The sequence below is a fragment of the Serinus canaria genome, chromosome Z, assembly GCF_022539315.1.
Source record: "Serinus canaria isolate serCan28SL12 chromosome Z, serCan2020, whole genome shotgun sequence".
NCBI lineage: Eukaryota > Metazoa > Chordata > Aves > Passeriformes > Fringillidae > Serinus > Serinus canaria.
This window is the reverse complement of record NC_066343.1, coordinates 30,694,048-30,715,592: the sequence shown is the minus strand read 5'-3', so window position 1 is coordinate 30,715,592 and position 21,545 is coordinate 30,694,048. Positions and strand designations below refer to the sequence as shown.

General features: G+C 40.8%; 1 protein-coding gene across 1 annotated transcript in view; it reads left to right on the top strand.

Annotated features, from left to right (window-relative positions):
- Window positions 1-21,545, top strand: part of CPLX1 (complexin 1) — a 108,108-nt gene that overhangs the window by 57,161 nt on the left and 29,402 nt on the right. The window contains exon 3 of the mRNA XM_050987251.1: window positions 5,070-5,245. Coding sequence (XP_050843208.1) covers window positions 5,070-5,245 — 176 coding nt within the window. The remainder of the gene's footprint in view (window positions 1-5,069; window positions 5,246-21,545) is intronic.

Sequence of the window (21,545 nt, the reverse complement as noted above, 5' to 3'; positions counted from 1 at the left end):
TGTGTGCAAATTTCCATAATTCTTTAATTAACTAAGGAGGCCTAAGATGTTCCTGTTTCTCTGGAAGTCATCCTTAGTAATCCTAATCCTGTGACTTTCCCAACACACAACTTTTCCTGCCATATTTAGGACATTTATTTTTTTTTATCAAGTTGAAAATTAAACAGCACTCTTGCAAGTTGATTTGCGAGTTTACATTTTCTTCATGGAAGCTGATGTCAGTCAGCTATTAAGGGGTTAGCACATGGTTGGTGGTGCTTCTGTAACAGAGGTCTGGCATTTAAGAATTTACTTTTCTTCAGATACAAGATGTGTTTGGGCATGCCCTCTTCACCACTTCCTTGCAAAATTAACTTCAATCACTTTCAGATGTAATTCAAAACACTTATGAGGTCTCACAGAGTCACGCACTGAAGTTGTTGCTCATCTATAGGGACTGTCTAGACCAACCTCATTCTTAGACAAGGTTATCTACAGCAGGTTGCTCAAGGCTGTGGCTCATGGATTTTTAAATATCTCCACAGATGGAGACTCCACAGTGACTTTCTGCAACTAATTTTTTTTGTTCTAATATCTGAATTGTATTCCCTGTACTTGAGTTTGTACACATTATCTCTTCTTCTGTCACTGGGCACCTGTCTGTCTTCCTCATATTCATTCTGTTTCACTGGGTGTTTACACATACTCCTGGAACCCCTTGAACCTTCTTTTCTCCAGGCTAAGCAGTCCCTGCTCTCTTGGGCTTGTCTTGTATCAAAGGTCCGTGAACATCCTAAATGTCTTCATGGCTGTCTCACTTCTTTGCTGGCTCATTCCAGCAGCTCCATCTCTCTTTTGTATCTTGAAGCCCAGAACTGGGCACATAACTCCAGATTTGGTCATAACAGGGATGAGTAGATGGGAAGAATCCTTCAGCCTCCTGTCAGCAGCGCTCCTTCTGTGGCCCAGAAGACTGTTAACCTTCTCTGCTGCAAGGACACATCCTGAGCTCATGGTCGGCTGTTTGTCCACCATAACCCCAAAGCCTTCCCTGTAAAACTGCTTTCCAGAAAGATGATTTGCTTTTCTGCTGTTTCGCTGGGGAATGTCTCCCACAGGTACCCAAACAACCATATTACTCCTTTTCAGATGCATAATGATGATTTAACCCAGCAAAATTCACATGAATGTGTATGCCATGTTTTAACCCAAACCAGCAACCAAGCACCATGTAACTGCTCACTCACTTCCCCACCAGCTAGAAAACTTGTGGGTTTGAGATAAAGGCAACAGGGAAACCAAAAGCCATGCATGCAAACAGTGCAAAACAAGGAATTAATTCACTGGTTCCCATGAGCAGGCAGGTGTTTTGCATTTCCAGGACAGCAAGACCCCCTCATGCCTCACAGTGACTTGGGAAGACAAACTCCATCACTCAAATGTTCCCTCCTCCCTCCTTCTTGCACCCAGCTTTAAATACTGTTCTGGAATATCCCTTTGGTCAGTTTGGGCAACCTGTTCCCTCGCAATTTTTCATTCACCTCCAGCTACCTCACCAGCATGGCAGTACAAAATCAGAAGAGGCCTCACCTCTGTGTTAGCCCTGCTTGGCAGTAACAAAAATGTATCTATCATCACTGTATTCAGCACAAATCCAAAATGCAACCCATAAGTAGCTCTCAGTGAAGAAAATTAACTCTACCTTGGCCAAAACCAGCACATCATATCAGAGTGCATCCATAGTATTTGTCTTAACCCCTGATTGTTCAGCTATTTAGGCTATATGGACTAAGTGAATTGCTATTACTTTGAAATAACTGCCATGCCACTTGTTTTCACACCACTTGTGGGTTTTTTTTCTATATAGAAGTTTTTTGTTCTTTGAGGGCAGGGCCCTGTTTGTAGCCAGAAAGGTGACAGTTGGCAAATGTTGTCCTGGAGCTTTAGCCGTTTCTGTTTCCTTTCTGTAGCCTTGCTTAAAGATGTTAGAAATAATGTTGATTGAAACACCATACTGATTAATGAATAGTGTGGCAGTCTCTCACTTCTCTTTGTGTCATGGTATATGTCATGAGTGGGGTGTGAAGGACAAAATAAAGACAAAAACCCCCAGGTTTATCATACCAACAGGTTCAGTAAGTGTGTGCATCCTCTGTTTCCTTGGAAGTTTCAAAAGTGGGCTTAATGACACAATAACTGCTCCTTCCTTTTGCTTTTGTTTCTATAACTGATGCACCTCAGTTTCACATAGATGAATTCTCTGGAGTCTTTGCTGCTGAACTGCTAAAACCATAAGCTGTTATCCAGGGAACGGTGAAAACAAAGTCTACAGTTTAGGATGAAAAGCAAAGGAGATGGGAAAGAAAGCTTTTCTAAAAGTAACACAAGAGTCCTTAGTTAAAATGTAGTGTAAAATTTTGGTTCTCTTAATACATTTCCTTCCAGTTAGTTAACAGTGTAGCATTTTGAACACTTAGAAGGTGACTTTGAAATCAGAGGTGAATTAAGAGAATCTACGAGGATCCTGATCCATTCTTGTTCTTTTAAGTGTCCTGTATGCTGAATGGCTGCAGAACAAAATGCCTTACGTATTTAAAAGCTTGGTCTTGCCTAAGAAATAAAATATAGTTATGCAATTTCAATTCTTATGTGATGAGCTGAGCTGACATTATAGCTTAATGATAGCCTAGAAGTAGTGCTTAGAATGGGAAAAAAAAATCTCCGTTGCTGAATTCTGTTTCCTAAGTAACTAGAGTATTATGCTGTCTGGGTAGCTCCAGCTGGAGAGAAGCTAAAAAGGGATAAACTCGATAGATTATTGAACCCAAATCAGTTTGATCATCAGTTGAGAAAACTTTTGAGGGCGACCCAGAAGTTAAAGGTGTTAGTGAGATTTGTGATCACTGGTGTTTGCACAAAAAGGCTGCTTAAAGAGATTCCTGCAGTAGGGATATGTGACACAACTAGGCTATATTTCCTTTTTGCTTGCTGTGAAGTTTGAGCTTACTTGCAATTTCAGTTAGCCTTTCTTGCACTACAGGAAAGAAATAGCCAGATGGTCTGGGTAAATTTTCCATCAATATGCAAGAGTTTCTGTATTACTCTGATCCTGCAATGAAGGATGCAAAATGGTGGTAGAGGAAGGCTGACAGTAGACAGGGACCATGAATATTGTCTGGGAGTTAGTCTGGAGTCCCTAGGTGTCTTTTTGTTTTAAGCCACAGATTACCTAGCAATGGAAGCATCAAGAGGTTTGTGGTTAGGCAGCTGAATACAGAAATTCATGTTTACTATTTTTATTTCCCACCTGGCAAAAAAACCAAACAACCCTGTGTGTTACAACCATATCTTGTAAGGCTTAAAATTACCAGTTTCCCTATGCTTCTCTGTGGGAGATGTAAAGGCGATATTTCTCTGTCACATTTTGGGGAATTGGAGGATTGTTTTTGATTCAGGGTGGTTTTCAGCTTAGGGTTCTGGGAAAATATTTAACCTGGAAAAGAAATGTGGAGAAAAAAGGGATCTGCTTACCTCTTTACAAATTCCTTGTTGGTTATTAGAAGCAATAGTTGATCTGATAAGTGCCATCACTACGGCAATTCAGGAGGGATCATTGTGACAGGTTGCAGATGTTTTTTCCCTTAAGGGTCAAGGTTTCACAATCACTATCCCAAGAACTGATGTGGAAAGCAAGAGCAGTCACAGTCCTCCAGCACTGTTGACACACGAAGAATAATTTACAAGGGTATGTTATAAAGGGTTGTGAGAACCTCTTTCCTTCACTTAGCCTTTGCTGAAGCCAGCAATTACTTGGCAGGTCTTTGACAGTGTCTCCTTCCAGCCCAAGCCTTTGTAAATGCCAGAAATTTTTGCTTTTAAATCTTTGCTTTTCAACAAGAGATGTTGAATATGTGTAATTGTGACTGTGTGTAAGAACAAGGCTGTCTCAGATTAAATCAGTTAAATCTCAGCCAGCAATGAGCCAATATGGAGGTGTCCTGACTCATCATCTAAGGACCTACAGTGTTTTTCCAGGAAGAAGGAACCTCTTTTAGTAAAAGATGCAGAGTGTTTTCCTGCTGCAGGCAAGGTCCAACATTGCTTCCAAAGGGTATGTGTCTTCTCTTCATCCATCCAACCAGGCTTGATCCTGCTGCTGCCCTCCAGTGCCCTGATGATGCTGCATCACAGTACATTCTCTTCCCGTTTCCTCAGACACTGTTTTTCTTCCTAGCTGGATTACTGACAGTCATTTGCTAATAAAAATGTCACTGAAATACAGGATAAATGGATTTAGGCAGCACTTTGGGGATAAAAGGGCATGCAGGAAACCTCCTCCTCATTTGCATGGTTGTGCAAGGGCTTTGCACAACAACAAAGAACTGCCTCAGGAGCACACAGGGAATGAAAATTTGGGAACTATGTGTATTCTGCAGTGGGACAAGACAAAAACGTGATGTCACCTAGGTACTAAGCATTAGAGGTGGTGGTGGTGTCCAAGAACTGATAAGAGACATGCAGAGAGGCTGCTTCTTTTTGAGGTAGGAGCCTAGAATTAATCAACTCCAGCTGTTTGCCATGTGGTCCTACCTGTCATGGTATGTGTAATTTCTGATAGCAATTAAGAGCACGATTACTCATCCCAATCAAGATTTCAAATTCCTTTCCCAGCCTTGGTGTCATTTTGTTCTGGATGTATTACTTGCCTATTACATTAAAGACCCTTCAAAATCAACCTTCAGTCACTTGGCTGAGCTGATAAAATGAAAACATAGTGTGGATGGCAGCTTGCCCTTTTCAGGACTGCAGACAGACTGTACTGCCATCACGTAAATCTACAAATTTGGTCTCCTCGTTTTGCTGCTGTGCTTCTCCTGCCAGTGCCAGGTAACTTACCTGATCAGGTTAAGTGCTTTGCCCACCTCCTGCCTGGGGTGAGGAGAGTGTGTTGCCTCCCCAGTGAAAGGAGAAACTTTTCCAGATGCAGAGGGAATGACAGATGGCCCTGAGCACAGGGAAGGAAAGAGCTGTCATCCTGGGGGGTCTCACCACATTCTTACAGGGCTCATTTTCTCTTTTGGTTTCTCTAGGGGCTACCAAAGACATGGGAAAGATGCTGGGTGGGGATGAGGAGAAAGACCCAGATGCCGCTAAGAAAGAAGAGGAACGACAGGAAGCCCTTCGGCAACAAGAGGAAGAGAGGAAAGCCAAATATGCCAAGATGGAAGCTGAGAGAGAAGTTATGAGACAAGGGATTCGAGACAAGGTAGGTGACTGGCTTTCAACATACACTGCTTAGCTTGAAATGCCCAGTGAAGAACACCTGTTTTCAGCTGATTTGTGACTAGTTCCCTTCCCTAGGCACCTGGATAGATCCAGGTAACTGCTCTGCCCCACAGGACTTTCTAATTTTGTGCACTCTTCCTCAAGCCCTGTTCCTGTTTAAACACACCTGCCAGAGAGCAAAGCCCTGCAAAACTGAAATAGAGAGCAAAGGTGAAGGGGAGAAACTCATCTATTTTTCTCATCATCTATTTAGCACTCACATTATATTAAGTATTAGAGGCTTCCTTTGAGTCTCTTTGAGGATGCTTTCTAAGCTTGCATTTGTGGTTTGTGAGAAGAGTCATAATTCAGCAAGTTTCTGAGAGTGAGTTTCTGTTGCAGTTATGTTCTGTATTGATTCCAAAGCTTTATTCCAAAGCTTTATTGACCAGTGATATGGGACAAGTCTACTCTATGGTTAATATTTAGGCTTCTACCACTCACACTTTCATCTGAAAGAAAGTTTTTATACATTAACTATTAGAGATGGATGTGTGGAGGGAGAAGACAGTTTTGATGCCTTACCCTCAAGGCCAGGTCAAAGCTGTCTCTTTAGAATAGCTTATGTTTGTAAGAAGATCTCCTGGTGTTCAGATATCTTGGAAAGAAATGTGGGCAATGGTTGGACAAGGAGTTTCTAATGATGAAGACCTGTCAGGTGACTTACATCACATGCCAAAGAAAATACCTGTACATAAAACAAGAAAGTCTTGCTCAGTATAAGAGGTGTTTCCTTGTGCAGGTCCTACCTCTGTGCTCTAAGAACGTGTCTTGGAACAGATGTAAACAAAACTGTATCTGAAGTGGGCCAAATTTCTGACCCAGTTCTTATGATTCATGATGGGAGCATGAATGAGGGTAAATTTCTCTGGAGACACAGTGCAGCTTGCAAAGAGTTACTGGAAATTGTTCTGCAAATAAAGAAATTTAGGATTATGCTTTTAAGAAAAGAAAGGACTTAGAGGGAATTGTATACTCCTGACACTGCCAGAGAAAGGTATCCATATGATCATTTAAAAGAGGCTGCTGGTTGACAGAAATGCATAACCTCTACCTGGTCAAAAATTGGTTTATAATCATGGAATCATAGAATTGTCAAATGGTTTGGGTTGGAAGGACCTTAAAGATCATCTAGTTCCAACCCTTCTACCATGGGTAGGGACATTTTTCACTATATCAGGCCGCTCAGAGCCCCATCCCACTTGGCCTTTAACACTTCCAGGGATGGGGCAGACACAGCTTCTCTGGGCAACCTGTTCCAGGGCTTCACCACATCTGAAGAAAGAATTTCTTCCTAATATCTAATCTAAACCCATCCTCTTCTAGTTTAAAAACATTTACCTTGTCCTGTCACTACGTTCCTCTCCCTCCTTTTCATAAGACCCCTCAAGGTGTGGAAGTTTGCAATGAAGTCTCCCTGGAGCCTTCTCTTCTCCAGGCTGAACAACCCCAGCACTAATGTATTTAATCAATATATATCTAGAGAATCTAGTATTATAATATAAGCATATCAGTGTGTGCATAATATGCTAAATGTGCGTTTACAGTAGAACTGTTTTTTAGCAATGACAAAGGTCACGAGGGGAAAAAAAAAGAGTCATAAATTTTTCAGTTGCAGGCAAATGAGCTAATGCCCGGTTTTCACTGGTGACTGTCTCTTCTGGACCACCAAATTCTTCTAGATGTACATAGGGATTGTCTTTTTCTTGCTGCTGGGAAAACCTCTGTAAAAGCATTAAAAAAGTCTGAGATGTCCTGTTATAATTTCAAGGTGATCTCATTCATGAGTAGGATGCATACAGCCTGAGCTACAGCCAGAGGGGATTTCCCTATGATACTGGCAACTGTCTGGACTTTGCTGAGCTGGCTGAGCAGTGAGTAGGAAAATCTCTCAGAAATGCACTGAATCCTTGAAATTTTGTCAAGGAGTTTGGTCTAAAGAAAAGGAGACCAGGAAGGCTTGGAGGAACATTATTTGACCTCAGTCGAGGCTCTGGACTGGTGTGGTGGAGTACATTTGAAATTACCATCAGGAAGTCCTGCTTGGGGCAGGGCATCTGGATTGTGAGCTCATTTTCCTGTGGTTTTCTTTTTCCTGGGAATAATCACAAGTAGCATGCATTTGAAAGATGAAGGTGTTTTCTGCAGAATCAGAAAAAATGGATAAAGCTGTAGAAAGAAGCTGCATCTCTTCCTCTTCTCTTCTCACCTTGTACTGACAAAGAGATGAATTTGATGATACACAAGACTGTCTTCTAGTAGTGATGATTGGTGGTTGGAAATATGAAAAAAATGTTGAAAGAAGTAAAAAAGAGCTGGGTTATTTCCTCCATTACTTGATTATTTAGCAGTTGCCTTGATTTCTTCTCTAACTCCAGTAAAAGCAAAAATGCAGAAAAGAATAAAACTGAAACATGTGTTCTGTCTGGTAAACAAGCACAAGTTGCTGTTAGCAGATATGAATAAAATTGAAGACATTTTAAGTTAGAAAACTCCATTATGATATTTGCTCATTTCTTGTGTGAGAGTGTGAAAAGTGAGCAATTAGTTCAAGTGACTGAATAGGAACAGATTATTTATGCAGAATAAAAGTTTGAAAGTGTGTGTCATAGGTTATGAAACTACAGTCACAATTATTCCTTAGTGCAGCTGCAGGATGCTAGGGAGGCAACGCAGGGAATCACAGCTTCACCAGTGAGCTCATGTGGCTCTAGGTGAGGCTGACAGAAAGGATGGGCTCGTCATGTTTGTTGCTTTTTGCCTTGACTTTCCAACAAGTGTTATGAATGCACTCTCTTGTTTAGGGCTTCAGGAAATATGGGAGGGCTTAAAAGGAAAGGTGACAAATACCACCGATACATTCCAGCCTGTGTTAACTTTTAAATCCAGTCTGTTAAATTGAGACACGTATGCCCTCAACCCAGCATGGCAGCTGGTTATAGGAATTACTTAGGAGGAGGCAGTATGAATTACACAGAAATGAGTTGTTTGGGTTTCCCCCCACTTCCCATTAAAAATATGCTGCATTTTCATTTGGAGACAAATTTTTAGGAATAACATTGAACATGACATTTTGAAATAACTGGACCACCTAAGCTACTACTAGATATCTACCCAGTGCTACTAGTCTGAGCTACTACCCAATATCAAAGTCCAGCATCTGGTAGTGGAAATGGATTGAAAGCATGTAAAGAGCATAACTGGGGTACACTCCAACTTCCTCCTGCCTCAGGAGGTGTGCATGCAGCTAGCATTCTGATCTGATTTTGGTCTTGGCACTAATGCCTCACTGACCTTCTGGGCCCTATCCCAGCTGCCCCGTGGAGAGTTACCACACCTGACCAGCACAGGCATGACTGCTGAGAGGCCTCCAGTTCCCCTCTGTCTGGCAGGTGAGGCTATGGATAGCTAATATCCCTGTTACCTTGCTAACAGCACTGCTATCAGCTTCCCATGCTGCAGCAGCTTCCTTGTTTCCAGGGCTCTTGGGTGGAATACTGCCTTCTATAAACAAATTGTGTATGTGCACACCTCAGCCTTGAAAGTGAATTACTTTATTTGGGTAACAATTAGTTATTTACATAATTAATTATTTCTACTACTGTGGTAGAGCCCAGTCCTGAGGGGCCCCTATTCCATGGTCGGTAGTTAACGCTCTGCCTGTCTTAGTGAGACAATGTCCACAGTTTGGCTTCCTGAAAATCTCACATATGTTTTAGGCAGTCAGTATTGCTGAATCCCTGTAGGAAGGTAGCAGAAGCTCAGAGATATCCTTACAATAGTGGGTTTAAACCAAAAGGGATGGAAGCATAGTCCAAATAGCTTGACTGCCAGGCAGAATTTAGGTTTAGGTCCATAAAGTTGAGTTGGAGCATGAGCTGCTTCAGTAGTTTTTTATATACTCAGTTCTCTGAGTGAAAGTGGGAAGTGTCTCTGGCCCAGCTTGTCTTTAACCAGGCTTACTTGCAGGTCAAATGCTATAAAGCACATGGTTTATAGCACATTAATGAGGATTCCTATGCTTACATAATTAAGGATTCATGTCCTACAGAGCACGTAGTTTTATGTCCAATAAGCCAAAGTTTAATTATATTAATTATATTAATAAGGATTTCTGCCCTTTCAATGGAGCATGAAATCTGCATGAAAAGTATGGAAAAGTGTCAAATGGAAAATTCTAATGTGGAAGATATAAAGTTGTCTCTACAACTGTAATTGTAGAGACAGTTGTCCTTGTTGGATGATGTGTAAAGGTGTGACACAGTGCATGATCATTTGTTTATACTTCTAGGAAGCTCAACTCTCCCACTGCATAAGACAAAGTTAATTGTTTTCTTAGTAAACAGATGTTCAGTATTTTGTCTCTGATGTGTCTTACAACATATGTTCTCAAGCTCATTTACTATGCAGTATCAAAATTCTGATGGCAATATAATGAATTTCCTCATCTGAGGGTTTAATTCTCTATTGCTGTTATTACTATGCTTTCACTAACTCCATTCATCTTAAGAAGGGTTTCTTTTGATATTTATCAGGGTGGAGGACAGAGTTTTTTAGATTTTTCTGTGAAAGTTTTCTTCACTCGGAGTCACTAATTGTGGTGGTGTTCACAGGCATCCCAGGACGAGGGAAGAGACAAGAATGTTGACTCCATGTTTCACAATTTTTTATGAATTTTTCAGAATTTTTTATTTTTTTATCATTATTTTATGATGTATGTTATATTAAAACTATACTAAAAAGAATAGAAGAAAGGATTTAATCAGAAAGCTAGCAAAGAATAGAATAGAATAGAATAGAATAGAATAGAATAGAATAGAATAGAATAGAATAGAATAGAATAGAATAGAATAGAATAGAATAGAATAATAACAAAAGCTTGTGACTCAGAGTCCGAGACAGCTGACTATGATTAGCTATTAATTAGAAACAACCACATGAGACTAATCAAAGATCTATCTGTTGCATTCTACAGCAGCAGGTAATCATTGTGTACATTTAGTTTCTGAAGCTTCTCAGCCTCTCAAGAGAAAAAATCCTAAAGAAATGATTTTTCATAAAACATGTCTGTGACATTTTTCTGTTTGTGAGTTATGAATGCAGAAGGGTCATTATGTGGTCTAAGCTTTGGTGGCAGAAGAATGGTAACGACTTGTTCTATCAGTGAGCCTCCATGGCGCAGCAAGAAACTTTCAGAAGTGCTTATGCCTTTGCAGGCAACAGAGGAATGGCAAAATCTGAGTTTGAGGTTTGTTCCTACAGGCAGCATATCACACAGCAGGAGAATGTGCAGTCCTTGTTCTGTTTGAGTCCCTTCTGTCTCTGCGTGTGTGCCTCTAATTCTTCCCGTATTTCTTATTGGGCCATTTAATGCTTTCTGTAGTTAGGCAGATAGAGTCTCTGCAATGTCTGGAATTGTCCAAAGAATCATTGTAGGGTTTGAGTTAGGAGGCACCTTAAAGATCACCAAGTTCTAGCCTTTGTCTCTTGTGGTCAGGGGCACCTGCCACTAGACCAGGTTGCTCAAAGCCCTGTCTAACCTGACACTGAACACTGCCAGGATGGGGCATCCCCAGCTTCTCTGGAAAAACTGTGCCAATGCCTCACCACCCTGACAGTGCAGAATTTCTACCTGTTCTGTAGTTAAACCTGTTCTCTTTCCATTCAAAGCAATTCCCCTTGTCCCATCGTTCCACTGCCTTGTATATATCCCTTTCCAGCCTTCTTGTTGGCTCCTTTCTGCACTGGAAGGATGCTCTAAGTGTCTCTGAAGTCTTCTTTTTTTCCAGGCTGAAGAAACCCCAGCCATGCCAGCCTGTCTTCACAGGAGAGGTTCTTTAGGCCTTGTTTCTCCTCTTTGTGACTCTCCTCTGGACTCTCTTCAGCAGGTCCATGTCCTTCTCATGTTGGAGGCCCCAGAGCTGGACACAGCACTCTGGGTCCAAAGAAAACCATGAAAACTATTCAATTCCTTGGGGATATTTAACACATGTAATTTCCTGGTCTTCCATGGCTCAAGGTAGATGATATTGGAATTTACTTTTTTTTAGGAAGGTTGGAACATTTTTCCTCTTTTCTTTTTTTCTAAATCTGATTGCTGAACTTACTTTTAGCACTAAATCACTCAGACAAAAAGGCAATCAGGATTTATAGCTGCAGTCCTAGATTTTTATGTCAGATAATCAAGATGCAACATCGTATAATTATTTAATTTTAATATTTCATTAGCATATTTCCTTATGTAACTGGTGCATAGTTCCTAAAATCCCATTTTAGGGGAGGAAAAATAGCAGAATGTGAACTGGGTCTGTTCTTCAGCAATATCAGAGCTTTGAAACTAAACTCCCAGCTCAGGAGTGCAAACTTAAATTTGATAAAATTTTGTTGATATAAAATAGCTTCACACTGTTAGCTAAACTCTTAGATGTTGTTTGGTGTTTCATTCTTGTATAATTTCAGATGCAGATATTGCCAAGGGATTAAAAAATCCCTGTACAAAGGATTGGAAATTCACTGCCAGAAAATGTAATTTTGATAGTGCAGTTTTGCCTTGTGAGCAAGAAATATAATAGTATATCTGTCATTGGAGACTACTGGCAACTAAAAAAAGCGTAGAAGTTGTGTTTTGCATGCCAAAAAATGAAAGGTCTCAAAAAAAAAATATTTTTCCTCAGCAATGAATCATGTTCTTTAATTCCAAAGATAAAAATCTTACAATGAACGTGAAGACTCTGATCTCTTCCCTTTTAAATCATTGATATAAAACCAATGATGTAAATTTTTATCCAGCCCTGGTGATCCAGTGAAGATGAGTCTACTGTTCAGTATTGGGGCCTTAAAATAGATTTTCAGGGATCTATATGTATTGTGCAGATGGAGAGGTATCATTACCCGGACTCTTCTGCTTCTACAGTGGATTTATAGCTCAGGATGAAAAACAAAGTAAAAATTATCCTGCTTAGTTTAGATCAGTGCTGATTCTCTTTGTGGTATAGACAGAAGTGTTTGCAACTGGGTCACAGTCCTCTGGCTATGAGGAAGCAAAAGACTCGGCTGTGACACTCCTGGTGTGATACTTTGCAAGGTGGGGATAATGCTGTGCCTTCCATGAAGTGCATTGGCTGAGTGGGATGATAGAGAACAGTCATAACAGCACTAACAGCGAAAACTGATAACAGCGGCGCTCTTTGCAGCATCAAGTCACAGGCTGTTCTGGAAGAAGAACATTGCAAGGACAACATCCTTTGGTGTTCTGCCCACATTTGATACGGTGGTTATTGAGAATAGGCTGTAGGAAGTCCAGGCAGATTTGGAAGAAAGAAGCACTTTTGCTTTGTGATTCAAGAGCATTATAATGCTGCACATCATTTTCATATTGGTGCTCAGAGGCTTGCAAGGGGATACAGTGATTTGACCTGGATGAGACTTCTGCCCTTCTACCAAAACTTTTTTTCCCAACCATTTGTCTGCAAGGATGTCCTGACTGGGCTATGTTACCTCTGAGTCAGATTCTGGAGTTTCTGTTATCAGTTTTTTACATAGACTTGAGTACAGATTTTTACCATCAAACTTGTTTCCAAACTGCAGCCCTTTGCAATTTTACTAAATCACCCACTTCTTTAGAACTTTCTACCTTTGGAAATACCAGACAAAATTTAATTTTCTGGTTTGTATCTCCAAAAACATCCCCCTGTCTGTAAGGCAATGACTGTATTTCCTCTTCCTGGAGTAGGCTAGTTGGTTCACGCTTTCACAGAAAACAATCACAAATTGAAAAAAATCGATAACGTTATCTGGGTATGGCCAAGTTTTAGTTATCTGGGTATGCCCAGTCTCTCTTGCAAATTGAGAGGGAAGTGCTGCCTTACCAGATAGGCTTTTCAACACAGAACAGGGATTGATGTTCCTGCCAAGGACCTCCAGGTCCATTATTAGGCAAAGCTATCTTCAGGAGCATTTTAGAGAGTCTGTTCTTACCTGAACTGAGAAGTTTCATCTTTATATTTCCTTAGAATCCCAGGATATGCAGCATGTCTCGGTCTTGGTGAATCCAACCAGGCAGATCTATAGAATTCCATAGGTGGTCTGAATGAAAATGTGTGTTCCAGGCCTTATCTCTAGGCATTACACTAACAGAACTTCCCTTATGGGAAAACCTGCATGCATTCCTTCCTGTGCTGTAGCTGTAGGCCATTTTATTTTTTAAAATTTGTAGTGGGAAGGTATCTTTAGCAAACCATTGGAGCTTGGAAGAAAATTGGCATCATTTTCATATGCTTCCATAATAGTCAGAGCTTCAATTATCGAGCAGAACCAGGTGCTGACTACCTCACTAGTACCTTTGGGGCTCATTAGTCTGCTTCTTTGTGCAGCTCTGCCTTGCTCTAGCTTGTTTTCTGTGTTTTGCGCTAGTCCAAATCTGCACCAGTAGATGTCACTTTGGATACTTGCTAACAAAATCCCACTGGGTGATGCTTCTGAAGTTACTGAAACGTCTCTTGAAATGCAGCCTGTTTTACTGTTACTCACTGGCTAGGGTGTCCTTTACAGTGATTCAGCTGAAATCCTCACTTAAACTGCTTTTGTCTTGTTGGCTGACAGAACCTGTGCACATTGCTGACATGGCACTGAGAAGTTCAGTCACTCAGGGCTGGGTGCAGAATAACCCCAAACGTATGACATACAGGTGGAAGTGCTGCGATTCAGCTAGGAAGGGTATCTGAATGGTGTCTTGAACCTTCCTGGGTGTGACTCGTTGAAACTCCAAGCATTTGTCTTCTGTACTTGGAAAGACACAAAATACATACCTCAACAAATGGTCATTTGCAAGTTCTTTTCCAGTACCAATACAACTCTGCATTCACCTCTGAAATACCATTTAGCTCCGTTTCTGGCTTTTTGATGCATCTTTTTGTGATTGTAAATGTGGCTGAATCTTACTCACATCAGCCAGTAAGACCCAGTGGCACAGAGGAAGGGGTTTTTCCCAAGAGATCTCAAAAATCTAATTTTTAAGTGATTATTAGTTATTTCTATTCTATATAGGTTTAATTATTTCTATTCTATATATGTAAAATATATATATTATATAATGTATAATATAATACATACTGCATTAAATAGTACTTATTAATTTTATTAATAATGTGATTAATATTAATTATTTGTGTGTGTGATTTACAGATGGAGAAATTGGGTAGTCTGCCCAAAGTCGTGCAGTAGTTGTAGAAAATCACATTTCTGTGTTGAAGGTCTAGGGATATAGTTTAACCCATGTGTAAATAAAGTTTTTTCTCCTCCTGAAAACATGGACACCTCCACAGGGAGCAGAAGAACTTAAAAATGAAGGCCATCCCAGAGTCTGTATGACACATGTTCCCATTGCCACTGGTCTCTAGAACTGGTTGCCATGCCCACTCCTGTCCACTTGGAATTCCTTTAGCCAGTAGAGCTAAGACTACATGGAATCTTTTCTTGGTTAAAACCCCAAAAGGGAAAACATCAAAAAGCAGAAGAGCTTATTTGCTGCTCTGCTGCTTTGGGGAATAAAATACTGTTCCCTTTATGGAAAAAAACTTCAGTCAGGATGGTATAATATTTGACTAAGTGGCTGGAGGAGCTCTGAGTTTTTTAAACACAGTCATTTTAAATCTTTCATTCATCTTAACTTTAAAGGTAGACAGCTCTGTCTTGTGGATCCTTCTGAATCATACTACCATACTACCTGTGTCAGCCTCAAAATGCAGACAATTACAAGAAAGTAATTTGATCAGTACCATTGCCTCTATTTAGTACAGCTGCACCATTGTTTTTCATGTAACTTTTCTTTTCCTAGCTTACAAATCAGACACAAGGGGAAGGGCTTGTACATTTGTTGATTCTCTTTTATGACAAGCTAATTCAAGGATTGTGAAGGTCACCAAACAAGATTAAAAGGTCTGTTCCATTTTTGCTGCAGCCAAAGAGCTCCCATTAGTGCTTCAAATCAGGCAATAGCCACATTATGTCTCTTCTTTTGGCAGTTTGTTATCTGAGTCCTGAATAATCAGATAACTCACCAGGAATTAATGAGACCAGTGGAGTTATGCCTGCTTGAGAATGCAGCCTGGCACCTTCATGGTTCAGCTAATGGATGCATCATTCTTTTTTGATGAAAGTCATCAGAGCCAGGCTGAGCTTTTGAAATGCTGGTGCTTCCTTAGATCAGGATGTGACTTTGTCCTGGCATCAGCATGAAGTTCTGCATCAGTTCTGGCAGTGCTCTCAGTTACATCAGTTTGGGATTTAAGACAGTCAGAGGGGATTAGTCAGCCCGTGCCCAAAAGAAGAAGGGCTAATCCAAGGCAAGGTCTGAGTTCATGTATGGGACAGGGTGATAAAGTTTTAACCATGCTTTCCTTGTCACAGTTGTGTAGCCTTGCCTGCTCTGTGTCTTCATTCCCCATAGACTCATACTGCTTATGGTTAAACTGGGAAAGAAGAGGACAGTTTGCATGCCCTGTTCATAGTGATTGGCAATTCATATGGTCTTCCTGAGGGTCTCAGGAGTTCTCTCCATCACTGGCCAGTGACCCTATTCACTGGTCGTGAATGGGGTCAACCTAATCTTACCAGACTCCAGTGCAAAGTGCCCTCTCTGGGGTTCCAGGCTGATGCAGAAGAAAGGCTGTGACATTCCTTGGACTGTGTAAGAGTTTGGAGAAGACAGGCTGGCTGCTGCTGGGAGGGAAGCGGGGAATTTTTTGGGAAACATTTGCTTTTTCATACTTTCTGTTGTCTGTGGTTTTCTAGGGTTCTCTCCTTTGCTTTTTGGTACAGCCTTGAATCTTTTCTCTGTCTGCTCTTGCTGTAAAGCACAGACAACCTGAGTCTGTATTCATTTGAAGGCTTCAAGGAGGAATTTCTTTTCCTTGGTTAGGATAGAGGGAGGAAGAATGCAGCCTTTCAATTCCAGGCCACCACTTTCAATTTCCCATAATTTCCCGAAGCTGTTTGCATGGTCTTCACAAGAGTATTAGTCTAAACCAAGTACTGTGGAGTATGTACACGGCTTTTATGCTGTGGGTCCCAAGCCAGACCTCCCAGCAGCCCCTTAGGAATTTAGGGTCATAACAGGGCTGAGCTTACTTTTGAAACTGACATCATATCATTTTTTTAGGATTTCACTTTTGATTTTATGGCTGCTGGATTATTTCTGTCATTCTCAGTTATAGGGATGTAAATTCTGTCTTCTTGTTTGAGAGGCTGGCTGTAATTTAGAGGAAGGATTCTTCAGCCAGAGATAGAAATAGTCCAAGGCCTGATGTGAGAAAAGCAGCTGATATATTGCCCCTTGGATAATAGAAGAAAGCACAGTGGGGTTTCTAGGTGCTTTTTAATCAGGACTTGCATGCCTGATTGAAAGTTATTCCAGCTGCTGCCAAGCTGTTTTGGGGATAGAGGCATCCCAGTGTACCTTTCTTGAAAATCCCTCAACTGTTCTCTCATATTCTGAGCTTTCTCAGGAATCCCTGGATGTTGACTAGAGGATGGTGCTGAAAGCATTTCTTTCTTCTATTTAATGAGTGACTAAGATGTTTTAGGCAGAACCTACCAATTTAAATTTTAAACCTGGCCTGCAAAGGTGAAAGTGGAAAAACAGTGTTGCACAGAAGCAGAGAATCAGCTTCACCATGTCTGTGTGCTTGATACAGCTGCATACCTGGCCAGAAAATTCTTGCTTCCTACATTCTGGTGTTGTAATCACAGTTTTCCATACACTGTAATTTGCAGGGTTGATTAGGTTTGTTAGGAAGGATCTAGTAAACTGTCTTCAATGAAGTAAGGGCAGCACCACCAATTTCTGCAGGCAATCTCTGTTTGAATGACAAGGGAGACATTTCTGTCCCTGTCCACTTTCAGTTATTTTCCAATAACATGGGAGTTTACCTCAAGTTGGGAATTCAAATTTGTGGCTTAAATTAAGCTGATTTTCAATACAGAAGTAAGACTGCAAGTTTTAGAAGACCAGATCTTCTGAGACAGTCTCTATCTATATATCTCATTGCTAATACTACAGCTCTTCTCTGCAGTGCTTGTTCTTCTGATCAGCTCTGATATGAGAGATGAATGGAAAGTTATAAAGAACAAACAGAGACAGATATTTTTGAGGTGTGCTTGCATCTCAGCAAAGCCTTGGTCATGACACAGAGTCTTCTGGAAATATGAATAAACAGTTAGTTCCCTGAATTCTCACAGGGTCCTGACAGTCTGATGCTGTTTAACAAAAGCGTTTTAGTTAACTCCTGTAAGTTTGATGGTGCTTTGTAAATTAGGAAGTACATCACCACTTCCCCCTATCCATGTGCCATCTCTCTTCTAGCCTTTTCAAATCTATCCTTCCTATTACAGAGAGTTGGTTTTCATCCTAACTTTCAGTAGAAAAGGCAATAAGTTGTATGTGGTTCTGAAAGAGTCTCAGTCTTGATGTGTGCTTTTGCTCTTCATTTGCCTTTCTCCCTTGCCTTAAGAAAGAAGATGGATTCCAGAGGAGGAATTGAGGACCACAGATTGAGCTGAGAGCTGCAAAGGGGCTCTTGCTAGAGTTTGATTTGGACAGTGAGAATGCTGTACATCTCTCTACAGATGTTTGAAAAGTGATCATACTATCCCAAAACAATGGTTTTAAATACAGGGTTAGCATTAGAATGTATGTTACTTTTCTTACAGGTGGTTGCAAAGGAAAGCAATGAACTATTGTCAAATTTCAGTGCTTTGTGAAAGTACTCTTTCCACTTCCAAGAGGTTTGCTAGGGAGGGGTGATCTGCAAACAGAAACAAATGGAAAAGCACTGATCCACCTTTGGATGAATGTCCACTCTTTGTCATTAAGGCTGAGTGTCTGGCAAGTGGTTTAAGGCAGGTTTGTGGTGTACATTTTGACGTGGAGAGAGGTAGGGGGTGATTCTGGGCTTCCCTTTGAAGCTTAGCTTGTGTGAGAATGTCAAATAAGGAGCTGGCAAGTTATGCCTGTTCCTGCAGGGCATCTGACGCTGTGAGGGAAGGAACAGGAATCTAGCTGGTTCAGGACTACTCTGAAGGCTCTTTCTCCTGACAAGTGTGTGCAGTCCCTTGTTTAGGCTTCAATTTTCTGAGAGATGTAGCACTCGACCTTGTTTGACAGGCTTAGTGAGTGTCAAGGAGAAAGGCCTGTCACGCTACTCATAATCTGCCTCTCATTCTGTCATGTCACACTGGAGCCTCTGTAAAAGGCATTTTGTATCCTCTGGGCCCTTCCAGAAACTGGAGTCACAGGTCTGATCAGCAATATTTTTTACAAGAATCTGTGAGTGAATTTGGTTGGCAGAAGCCATCACAGTGATAGGGCAAAAGAAATCACAGATTATGAGAGAACTCCAGAGAGCAACATTTGTATTGATTTTTCTCTTCTGCCTTCTGGCCGTTCACTTGTGTGGTTCCAATAAAACGGTCAGTTCATGTTTCCAGCACTACTTCTGATCTCTTTTTGGCTCACTAATGCAAAATCACATTTCAAAACAAACAAGATTATGTTCCTTTCCTTCTCCTGGCTGGTTCTGGGTTTCCAACAGGAAACCCAGAATATTTTTTGCAGCTTCTCTCTGCAAAATATGGTTATTTCTCAAGGGCAAACCTGGCACTTTGGAATACTGAGAGCACTTTCAAGGGCATCAGGAAAGGGACAGAAGGCAGGCCTCAGATTCTGCACTCCCACAATGTGTAACTGGGAACTTACCTGTCTAAACTCTTTGTCTCATTTTTTCAGTTTAATGATCCATACATAAACATGTGTATGTTAGAGGTGACACATTACAGGTAACAGGAGAAAATACCCGACAGTAACACAGAGTTTGAACTCACTAAAATAAATTAAATCTGCTTAAGACAATTATGAAACCATACCTTTGATAAAACTTCTTCAGTAAAACGTTTTAAGCTCAGTGACATTATGTTTTTTAAGAAGTCTCACTACTTGGACAGTTTCGAGACAATTTGTTTTCCAGTCCTGGTGCTTTGGGCACCCCTTGTGTTTTTTCCCTATATTATTGAGGCAGACAAAACCAATATTTGAAGTCATGGTAGGAGATTATAGTGTGAAGCTCCTCACTGTCTAATTCTACAACGTGTAACTTGGCAAGTGTCTTAACCACAGAGCAGTATAAATAGGAGCACGGGCATAAGCACAATAGCTCTGTGAAAGACTGTCTTTGATTTGTCATCTGTTTTTAGTAAGGATGTTCAGAAAAGAAAAAAGTATACCTCAAGTTTAGTGAGGTTATTTATTTGGCTGACTGGACTGTTTATTATGGACTGTTTAGTTGTGGGAAGTAGTTCAGAAATAAATTTAAATTTTTGGTTCAAAATCTAAATGTAAAAATTCTTCAATTCCGCCCAAATCTTATGTGATATGGAGTTGAGGAGTCAGCTATGGATTTACAGAGGATGGAGGTAGTTGAGATGCAGAGAAACCACTGCAGATGTTTTGTCTGTCCTGATAGCACTAAACAGCAGGAAATCCATTCTGTTACCCTCCTGCCCTGTACACCCTGCAAGTTTTAGCAAAAAATGTAGCTCTACTGTTTTTAGAAGAATTTCTTGACATTTGCTCAGTGATGACTCAGAAGCAATGTGGTAAGCTCTGCACTGCTGTTCATGTATAGCTTAGTGTACACAGTTCTGACGAAGAAATCCAAAGTAACAAGTTCAAAGCTTAACTCTAGGTACCTGCAGCTTTGGAGGAGTTTGGTAAAAGCCCCATAGGACAAAACTATGGCTCTTTCTAGTGCAGTTATCTTACAACAGCGTTGCACAGTCCTGTTATCCGAGTCTTCTGTAATCAGAGCATCATGATTGTGCAGTAAGGAAGTTGCTTAAAAGATATTAAAAATATCACAGCTCCTGTAATTAAAATCAAACCTGAAAGCTCTGAAGTGTTGGCTGAGTGGAATAAAAGTTATTAAGGCACCTGGGTCTCACTAGGAGATGTCAGGTCTCCCTGGCTTTAGTGTTCTCAAGGACACAGCGAACAACATCACAATATGAATGAAAAATCAAACTGGAAGCTGCACAACATGATGCCTGTGAAATAGACTAATTTATAAGTTGGTGCAGAACTAACAAAAAGCTGTGTTGGACTGTCTTGTCATGGTTTTGATAACAGAACACAAAACTATTATCACAAGTCTAATTAAAAGTGTAATCTATGCACTTTCTAGCAATTATGCTATTTAATGCAGCTCAGCTCCTTTAAAAACCTCCAGTTTGCATGCAGTATGATCCTAGTCACAGTGGCAAAACTTCTGATGGTTTCTGATTTACAAAAGTAGAAATTTAAAGGAAAGAACCTCATTTGTAGTTACGGGTAATACTTGTGAAAATTCAGGCATTGCAGCAACTTTATAATCTGGGAATTGCAGTAAAGTCTACCCCAATAAGCACTCTCAGGCTTTCCAAAATAGAAGTTATGTGACTGTGACAGGGTGAAAGTTGAAGTAACATTTATGTCACATTCACCTCCAGCATAGCTTGGAGAATAGGATCCCTGGAAGTGTTAAACAAATGTGTGGATGTGGCAGCTGGGGATGTGATTTAGAAGTGAGCACAGTGGTGTTAGGTGAATGGTTGGACTGTTGATCTGGAAGGTCTTCTTGTTGGTCTGGAAGCTTCTGTTTCCATCTCTTGTCTGAGATGAGGCTATGAGATGGTTGATGTGGTCTCCCCAGTCGTTCAGGGGAAGGGCAGCATATGCTTTGTGTATGCCCACAAGGCTCCTGCTGTCTTGAGAGCATTCCTAGAGCGCTGGGAAAAGTGACAGGAAAAGGAGATGTGGAGACAGGGTGTGGTGTGGTCTGCTACATGACAGGGCTTTTGCTAGTGATCAGTGATTTCTTCCATCCTACCTGAACCACTGGTTTATGGTGCTGCAGGTCCTTCTCTGGCTCCTTTATTCAGCTGGTTGCCTTGAGCTGGGAGGCAGAACATTTTAGGAAGATGATGCCACAGCTAAAAGAATGATAAATACCATGATAGAGAAGTGTTACTAATCATTCTGCTATAGAGTTTTATCCTAAAAGTGACATCAGAACTTAAATCTGTCATGCTTCCTATCCCTTGTGCTACACCATTCATTTAAGAAGACATCCCACTGTGGAGACCATTACAAAACATAGCAAGAACAGGTACAAGCTTCTTTTGAGTCTATAACTCTTATCACATTTGGATTC